Source organism: Cicer arietinum, chromosome 3 (assembly GCF_000331145.2).
Source record: "Cicer arietinum cultivar CDC Frontier isolate Library 1 chromosome 3, Cicar.CDCFrontier_v2.0, whole genome shotgun sequence".
Classification (NCBI taxonomy): domain Eukaryota; kingdom Viridiplantae; phylum Streptophyta; class Magnoliopsida; order Fabales; family Fabaceae; genus Cicer; species Cicer arietinum.
In genome coordinates, this window is record NC_021162.2 from 60,234,500 (window position 1) to 60,244,573 (window position 10,074).

Here is a 10,074-nt window from a genome sequence, read left to right on the forward strand (position 1 = left end):
TCCAACGAACGACTACTCAAGCAGCGTCGTACACCCCAGATTGGCCCACCCCTCAACGCTCATCGTCAACAACCCTCTAATTCCATATATGCCCTAAGTTTTCAGTTTCGAGTCACGGATATACGAGTTCCAGTTCAAACAGCCCCTGTCATCCCGGTCCAGAAGCGTTCTCTGGCACTCTTTACCAACCACGACGTCTCTGTCTGAAACAAAGAGCATCTTTACCATATACATCACCTTTCCTGTCTCTGTCGAAAATTTGAATGATCGAATTGTGACAGTTGGACCACCGACATCAAACTATGGATGCTTGGTCAAGGTTACGAGGATCATCTCACCCAAAATCCTGAAAAGGTAGTTGCGGCTAAAACATCAAAATGGAAGCAGATAGATGCTCAGTTGTGCAGTGTCATTAAATCTACACTTCAACCAAATGTTAAACCGATTTTCCATCCACATCTCACGTGTGAATCAGTTTGGAGTCTGGCAAAGGCACTCTACACAAATGACACTCAACGTCTCTATGGAGTTTGTCACCGCTTGTTGAATATCATTACTCCGAATATAATAGATGACTCTATTTCTTCATATCTTGGCACCGTTCATAGTTCACTTCATGATTTTAATGAGTTTTTCCCTCCTACTGCAAGTATCCAGTTGAACAAAAGGAGTTGGATCAACGCAACACCTTCTTTGTGCTTCTTGCACTCTATGGCCTGCCTCAGAAGTACTCTGCAACTCGTGATCAAATTTTGGAGTATGTTACTGTTTCGGATATGTCTACTAACTCAGCATCCTCCTTCAAGTACCAGCAAAACATCCAGTTGAGCCCTCTATTACTTCAGCTTCGGGTGACACTGTTGCCATTGCATCTCTCGGACATAATCAGAGTCGCTCTCGTGGAGAACCGTCCAACTCTAAGCCTCGTCCCAAGTGTGGGCATTGTAATTGGCTTAGACACACTATTGATCGTTGTTGGAAGTTGCATGGTAAGTCTTCGCCTTCGATAAATGCAACTCAGCTTGATCCTTCTGCCACTATTCAAACTACACCATCTCCACAGGGCTCCCCGACAAATAATGAAGATTTCCTCAGGTGGGTTCAGAGTCATCAGAACTGTAGTTCTACTACTTTGGTTGCACACAATGGTAATTCATTTGTTTACCTCTCTCACTCATCTTCTCTCGACCCTTTGTTTCTTGATTATGTCACTGGTAATAAAGGTCTTTTTTCTTCTCTCTCTACATATGGTTTTTTACCTACTATAACTTCTACCAATGGCTCTCAAACCCGGCCTCAAGGGGTTGGCACTGTCCAAATTCTCCCTTTCATTTCAATTGCATTTGTTCTCTATGTACCTGGATGCCCTTTTAATTTACTTTCAGTTAATCGATTGACTCGGTCCCATGACTGTATTATTACTTTCACTAATGGTAATGTAACCCTGCAGGACCAGAGTTTGAGACAGGCGATTGGCATCAGATGAGTCTCAAGGCCTCTATTACCTTTCTCCATCATCCAAGACATACTCTGCCACAGATTCCCCTCATACTATCCAGACTATTTTTCTCCATTGCAGCAATTCGACATTGGTCTCTCCATCAACCTAACATTAAAAACACTTTTTGCACAGTGATCTTGAAGAAGAAGTTTATATGGAGCAACCACCAGGGCTTGTTGCTCATAGGGAGTCTTCCACCATGATTTGTCGACTACACAGGTCCCTTTATGGTTTGAAACAGTCTCCTAGAGTTTGGTTTGACAGATTCAGCTTGGTAGTACAAGAGTTTGGTATGATTCATAGTAAAGTCGATCACTTTGTATTTTATCGTTACTCAGTCCAATGGTGCATCTATCGTATTGTTTATGGGGATGACATTGTCATAACTGGTAATGATCAGCAAGGAATACTCCAGATGAAACATCTGTCAACTCAGTTTCAGACTAAAGACCTCGGTAAACTTCGTTATTTTTTGGGTATTGAAGTAAGCCCAATTTAAGGATGGTCTTGTAATTTCACAAAGAAAATATGTTATGGATATTCTTGAAGAAACACGTCTATAAAATGTCAAGCCAGTTGATACTCCTATGGATCCAAATGTCAAACTCATACCTAATCAGGGGAAGCCTCCTAGAATTAGTTATATATGTAACAAACTGGGTGCATTTCATTTATATGCTCCAGCTTTAGGGGGAGTGTTAAAAATAAAATATTAGTATGCACATAAATAGAAAGTCTGTAAGAATTCCTATCGCTGTAAGTATTCATGTCATTATGTGTATTTATCACATAAAATCTATATAAAGAACTTCCGTTGTGTAGTTGAAACACACGGATTATTCAACACGTCTCCCAATATTTTCTTCTCATTCAACAATAACAAAAAAAAGATCATTTCCATTTGGGAAGCAGTATAAGGGTACTGCCACTGACATGTGTTTCCATTGGCTTATGCAAAGGGGATATGCTAGAAAAAAATAGCCATACCGAGGCAGCCAACAAAGCTGTGTAAACATTGTTCGTCATTAGCCTGTTGGGTGCTGCTTGAAAAGCCTTCTGTAAAGCATAGAGTAGCAGAGAAACCTTGTCTTCAAACATAGTACCACCCCTATCATGGATTTCAACACCATAAATGTTGCTTGTTGTATCAGGACCAGCTCGTGAAACAAATCTCAGTTGTCCTGAAGCTACTAAAGCACCTAAGAGACCAATGATCCCTACAACAATGCCATCACTTTTATCAATATTGTAAACATTTTTTCTAGCACTGTCAGCACTAATGGATAGACTAATGCCTCCAAGATTCTTGACAGAAGGAATTTCAGAGGTAAATGCCATCCTGTCACTGTTAATATCTGGAGAACTAGGACCGGGACTATTGCTACTATCAACAGATTGAGAGCGTTTATCATTGTCTAGTAAGTTGGTTTCACTTTTATCCTCTGATCCTTCATCATCCTGACTTCTTTCAGCATTTTCATTACTGCCATCAATTTCTGTTTTTTCAAGTTCGTGATTCTTTGAAAATGATTCCATTACAGCACTATCTCCAGCTTTAGCTTCCCTCTGGAGGAGAACAAGAAGAGTTTCTATCCCACCACATGCTAGAAATTCTTCTGCAAATGTGTGAGCCCTAGATGCATTAGGCTGGACAACCAACCTGTAGAAGAGATGCAACACCCTAGCAACCTGAAAAACGAAGCGATTAATTAATGAATGATGATTTTGTTTAGATAATCGTAAAAAAAAAAAAATTCAAATCAAACTAAGCATTATAAGTTCATGTTGGATTTTTCAAACTACATAAGAACCACTAAAAATGAGACTAGTAATTAATGCCAGAACATGCATATTACTTGCATCCAATAACGCTACTTCAGGTATGTAGATTTCAGCAAGCTGGGCATTTCTACATTGACTAGATGATAACCACCAGTACCAGGTGTGTCAACGTAGAAGTATGACTTTGGGATACTGCTGTACGAGCTTTTGTTTTAGATTTACTGTTTGGCATAAAGCTTAAGTCTTGAGTTATTAAAAAAGGAAGGAAGAAGAATATATAACATGAGAAGATTGGAATCTTATGCAGATTTAGGTGCAGCAAACTGGTTCCCTAACAATGGGGACATGATAGAACAGACTGGTACTTAACTAACCTATCAGGGTATTAGTACTGGTTTCACTGCTTTATGTTGTGCTGCTAATGGCATTGCCTTAGTAATGGGTTGTTTTGGCTGGAGTAGGTGTAATTCTATTAGCATTGTTTTGGTTTATTTTTGTTCTGGTTTAACTTGAGTTTGGGTTCTGATTTCTGATTTCTGTTATCTCATCAACTGGCTTGACTGTAGAGTGCATTGGTATAGGCTCTACTTGTGCCTGTGACTTTTCTTATCTAATACTCCCTCCGGTCCTTTTTATAAGAGACAATTGAGTTATAATTTAGTTAACAAAATTTGGTGTATTTGGTTTATATTGTGGACCAAATACATCAACTTTTGTTGACCAAATAATAACTCAATTGTCTCTTATAAAAAGGACCGAAGGTAGTAAGTAGTCTTTCTCCTTTTCATTAAAAAAATAAAATAAAACTGATATTTGTAGCCGACTTTCTAATGAGAAAAGGATTTGGTGTCGTTTTTGTTGTGTTATTCTAGCATCATGTCTAACTAGCAATGCCTTCTTATTACCTCACAAAAAAAGAGTGAAAAACATTCAATGTAGGGACCCTACTTTACCTGATTGGGTTGTGGACAGTCAGCCATGAATCCAAGTAAACATCGAACATCGGCTGAGACCAAAGAAGGAGGAGCTGCCACTATTAAAAGTTCAACTACCACTAAGAGCTCGTCAACCAACGCATTGATTTCACCAACAGGACGTGTTGCCCCAGATGGAGAAAAAGTATTCACCGAGTCAATTTCATGAACAATCCAATAACACCTTCTGCAGCTATCAAGAAGCATTTGAATGGCATTGGCATCACGCATTACTGTTGACTCTGTGAAAACCATGTCTGCAAGTGATGATAGAAGCTTCTTTTGTATGCCATAACTACACAAACTCCAAATTTTTAAATCTAACAGCAATGTTGCGAAGAGCTGCACTTTAAGTGTATGGTTGATCTTCTGAGATTGACAAACAGCAACAACAGCAGCAACAAGTTCCTCATCTCTTACACCATCATGCTTTCCAACATCAAGTGAAGATAGAGTTTGGAGAAGGTAATTCAAAATTTTTGACAGAACCTCAGGCCCTCTACCACGAGACAACTCTTCATTGTTCCTTGGATGTTGAATAGCCATGGATATAATTCTAAATATTGGGGCAGCAAGAGATGTGGTGGCTGAAGACAGAGGAAAATTCCCTTGCAGTGGTTCAAGAGTATCCTCGTCTATATTGCTTACTGTCACAGGAAGCAAAGACAAGGGACCACCATAGCCCAATGCCCACAAAGCATCCGCAGGTCGCATTCGGGTAGCAACATGGACTTGCCCAAGAACCTCAGCTGGACGTCGAAGCATTCCTGAATCATAATGTAGGGTCCATAAGAAGAGCAGAGATTGATGCAGCAAATTATTCAAGCCTTGGTGCATAGAAAAAAAAATTGTATTGCTGACAATAAATACATGTAATTGTTGATCCCGCAAATGGTTGGTAGTGCTATATTAAACACTTGTAATAGCTAACATTGTTCACAGGAATAGGTCTATTAAGAAGATATGGACGAGTAAAGAACCAATAAAGGAGTGGTACATACATATAAGCCACAGGCCTTAACAAATTAATTTGTGTATCTTTAAGACAAAAAGCCTAGAAAGATAAGTCTATTCCTTAATGAATTATATACTTTTTACCCACTTTAATTTAATTAATATTCATTGTAATACTTTTTGTAAACAATTACGCAACTTTATATGCATATATAAATGAGCTTAATCCAAGTTCTACACTGTTTGTGATCCCTCCAAATTCACAGTTATGTCTATTGATGTAAAATAAATGAAAACAAACTTTCAGATTAGAGATGCAGAACCAAAGAAGACAATGAGCTATGCTAGAAACCATATTATTAATAAATATATGCAACAAAAAACTTCAGTACTAGAGAAACAACATCCATTGTAGTGCTTATGAATTCCAACCCAAAATATAGTAAAACATTTTTTATTTTGATCACATAAACCTACAAGCTAACTTTTCCGAGATTATTTATCAGGTATCTTTCTGCACAAAAAATCAATATGCATTTATGCAGTGTTTAAATATCCACTTTATAACACAGAAGAAAAAAATATTGATTAACGTTCTCTAACCTGAAGCACCAGAGGGTGAAGCATCTGGACAGAAACGCCCATTGAGCAAACTAGGGTGATAGAGCAGATGAATGCAACCTCCAATTTCCGCATCTAGAAGCGCACCTTCCTCTGCCTTGCTCTGTACATAGGCATTTGTTGCTAGCCATGGTAGCCCAGCTGCATTACCAAAAGAAGGCAACATATCCCCGCCTCTAGAAGCCAGGCCTGACATTCTTTCTGGACCAATTGGTTCCTTGAAAATGTAAACAGGTCCCATCTCAGCAAACAAAGGACATTGACGACGACGACGTTGCAAACCAGCCATAGTAGGAGGAGGGTTAGTTCCTATGCAGCAAAATGCCAGAGGTTTTGAAATTCGAGGGAACTCAAAAGGACGACTTTCATATAAAGATCCATCTACATATAACCTGACTTCACTTTCTGCTTTGCCAAGAATTCCATGCTTGCCTATATGCTCAAGACCAACGAAGTACCAGCATTGTGGTTTGAAAGCATAGGTAAAATGCAAAGATGACTTTTTTCCCTTTCCACTAGCAGTTTCAACAACCAAAAATTGAGCATGAAAATATGCCTCTATACCCTGATTATCACCAGATAAAAAACTGAATAGCCGTGGCATGTGCACTGTACCTTCGCCAGCAAGCGCACTAGCTGCAGCAGCAGCTGACATGGCTGATGATTTGCCTGACCTAGCCGATGCAGCTGCAGCAATCGCAGCAGCAACTGTAGCTGTATTCAATGTGTCTGCAAATGATTCAATATAGATCCATGTTGCAAAAGCATATCCATTGACAAATGGCCAACGGCTCTCACCAGGACCAAGCAAACCAGAACTTTCACCATCAAACTCAAAGGTGCAAGCTGGTCCTCTTGACTCCTTTCCACTTATTGCTTTCTCCAATGCTAGTGTTAATCGTGGAGCCCAAATTGTGGTAAGTGTTTTAGTAATGACTTGAAACCATCTATAGAGATCACTTACGCTGAGAGAATGGCCCGCTAAGTACTGTATACAGTGGCACAGAGGAGTTCCATCCCACCTCATTTGTCCATTTAAGCCAACATCCACTGTAAAAATCTTTTCAGCTGTTTTCAACAATACTCCTAACAGACCAGCCGATGAGCACATTGCTCTATTTCTAGTGCAAGCCCTTATTATGGCAAGTAGTCCCCTAACCATCCTAGTCCTTGGTGACATGACATCATCATTATCACCTACGTAAGGAAGCCAAGGAATAAGCTCACCTGACACAATGGCAGCACGGGAGTTCAACATTACACTCGGAGGATTATTATCCTCATCCTCCTCAAAACTTTCAACACCACCCATTGTTGCAAGAAGTGAATCAACAATTAAGAAAGGTACACTGTCCATTTCTTCACCACTCTCAAAAATTTCTACACCACTTGCAATATTCTTTATCTTATCCATACCTTCAGGTTTCCCCATAATAGCAGAATCAACTAGATGCAGCAACTCTGGAGATACATTCGGCTTTGTATGTTTTTGCCTGGACTTTGGTGGAGATTTCACAGGAGAATATCCAGTAGAATCAAAACTAATTGATGGAGAAAACTGCTTGTTTGTGTGACCAAAATGCCCATCTGACCCAGGGCTATGAGAAAGATTATCAAGATGCAGGTCAGCAACTAGGGAAGAATCATACTCTACTGAGCATGACCCAGATGAATATCGAGAATCCTCTGCGTATCCACCATCTGAGTGTTGTCTTTTATCAGAACCCGGTGATCGGTTTGAATCATCAGACTCATTATTCTTGTCTTGATCTTTCAAAGATACTTGCTCAAACTGGTCCTCAACCATAACTGTAGTTGCGGAATCAACACTTTGATCATGCAAGCGTACCTTTTCATCTACATGTTCAACCTCAAAACTACTGCTAGCATTTACACTTTCCTGATGAGGACTCTCAATAAATTGTTTTATATCACTATCTACTACTCCATGAGAATCTAATTCATTACTAGATATTTCCATCTCTTTTGGCTCTTCCTCCTCTTCCATTATGCTATTTCTGAAGAAGCTAACAAATATTCATTCCAATTATGAAAACCCAATCCACCTGGATGTAATAAAGTAAATTCAGAGAGAGATCAACAGACCAAAATATTCAAGATATGGATACCATAGTGATCTATACAGTTAAAGCACCCATATGTTATGCTAGGGTAGAGATGGGATCAGATAAGTCACCACAAGAACAAATTAATAATAATAATAATAATAATAATAATAATAATAATAATAATAAACAGTGAATTTTACGGCAATCCTTTTTAAAGAACAGGCATATGTCAATTTTTCAAACAAGAACACCATGGTCCGTATGGGAAGACAGCAATCAAAAAGATAGGAAAAAAAGAGTATCAATATGTAAACCCGTGTGTGTATACATAAAATGAACCCAAAAGGGTATAAATTCAATGACCCAATGTTGTCGATGGCGGATGGAGGAATATGGTGGAAGGCCAAAAGTCCGCCATATAAACATGGCATTGCGGCCTATCGCGCCGCCATGGTGGACATTCCTTCACAAATTACCTATGGTGGTTGTCCAAAAATTCACCATGCCATGGCGGAACGGCGGCGCCATGACCGCCATTTAACAACACTGCAATGACCAACCTTTTTCTACATACCAGAGACTTGATCAATTGTGAAACATTTATCAGTCTTAGCTAACTAAGAGCATCTCCAATGGGAGTGCCTTAATGGGCTGTTTAACTTTAAGAAACGGTCCTTATTGATTTTCACCATTTGAGCATACATATGGCCGCCACATGAAAGGACAGTTAGTTGCTGAAGAATAAAAAATGACTTCTAAGTAAGAACATGTGGGACCCATCTTATGTTCTTAAATGAATGCACCATTGAAGTAGAAACATGCTAAGTTACTTAAAGTTGAAGCAGCATGATGATACGACCTACCAAAAGTGAGTTAAGCAACTCCACATGTAAACCATAAACTTTTGACAATGACAACTCATCAAGTCCCCTAGCACCAAAGGGGAAAATTGGGTCCAGTACGTTAACTCAAAATCAACAAAGACAAGCTTCAGTATGACTGAACACACCATAAATCATTATACAGCTGAAAGAATTCTTACGAATACGAAACTCTACAGTACACTACAATAAAATTAATTCATTAACTTACTCAGCCAGCTCGACTGACAAGTTCAATGCCTAAGGTTTGAGAACAAATTCACAAGAAGTAAAGTTTCACAAAACTTGAAGCTCAAAATTACTAACACTGAGACCCGCAACAGTGTTTAGCTAAGCCAATAAATAGTATATACAGATTCTAAACATTGAAGTTCAATTCAAGCAAATGTTGATAATTAGTTAGATTAAGTTCAATTCAACTGCATCCTAAGCAAATCAATGAGAACACAATAAAATTATGTAAAACAACAATTCAAATCATACAATGCACAAAAAAATGAAAAGTCGTCGTTTAGTTAAAACGACAAAAAAAGAAGTCACCACTAGATCTTGCTCAAACGACAAACTAAGGAAATCAAAACAGCTTAGATCGCCTCGCATTGCAAAAAGGAGATCGAGAAACAGTAGATCTCAATATAATCGGGAGCATTCTCACACGCAATTCGATCGGAGCTTGGTGACTCCTCCTCCGTACAACAAAATGCACGGATCGCAATAGAATCGACGATGCTGCTTTGGAAACACGTAGAAATAGAGAGCGGTTAGAGTTTCGCGTACCTTCTAGAAGATTCTGGCTCGGAGTTTGGTTTAGGTTCGATCGTGAGGTTCAGATCGAGGATTCGATGGCAATGAGAGAGAAAGTGTGGAGAGAGAGAATCAAAGATTGAGAATTAGGAGCGAGAGAGGGAGAGTGAGGAAGAAGGAGGAGATAGAGGTTGTTGGTGTTGCCGTTTTGGTTGGTTGGCTAGTTGAAGCTATGTATACTGATGTCTGCAATTTGGCCTCGTTTCTTAATTCTTACAGATATACTCAGTTGTCTACTCTGGTTTCGTCTTCTTACCGAGTTCATTTCTTATCTTATTACTTTTAATTTTTTTAATCTTTATTTTTTTCTCGTTTTTACATCAGTTTAAATGAAATAATTATAAACAAATCTTGCATATTTTGAATATGTCTATTTGTAAATGTTTTAATCCTTTATAAATTGCGATGGAGGGTTATCCATTATCACCGGAATGTTATTAGATTTATCCGATTAAATCATGAATGTTAAAATATTATAGTGACTAAAT

General features: G+C 38.8%; 1 protein-coding gene across 2 annotated transcripts in view; it reads right to left on the reverse strand.

Moving 5' to 3' along the window:
• The window catches only part of LOC101505309 (BEACH domain-containing protein C2), a 40,075-nt gene extending 30,248 nt beyond the window's left edge, over positions 1–9,827 (reverse strand). Inside the window, exons 1-4 of one of the 2 annotated variants that reach the window (XR_012162207.1) lie at positions 9,560–9,827; positions 5,815–7,898; positions 4,237–5,024; positions 2,489–3,190 (exon numbers count right to left, since the gene is read on the reverse strand). Coding sequence is in view for 1 of the 2 variants with exons in the window: in XM_004492597.4 (XP_004492654.1) it covers positions 2,489–3,190; positions 4,237–5,024; positions 5,815–7,840 (3,516 nt within the window). In the remaining variant the exon portion in view is untranslated. The remainder of the gene's footprint in view (positions 1–2,488; positions 3,191–4,236; positions 5,025–5,814; positions 7,899–9,559) is intronic. The other variant, XM_004492597.4, reaches the window with a different exon arrangement.
• Between the last annotated feature and the right edge of the window lie 247 nt (positions 9,828–10,074).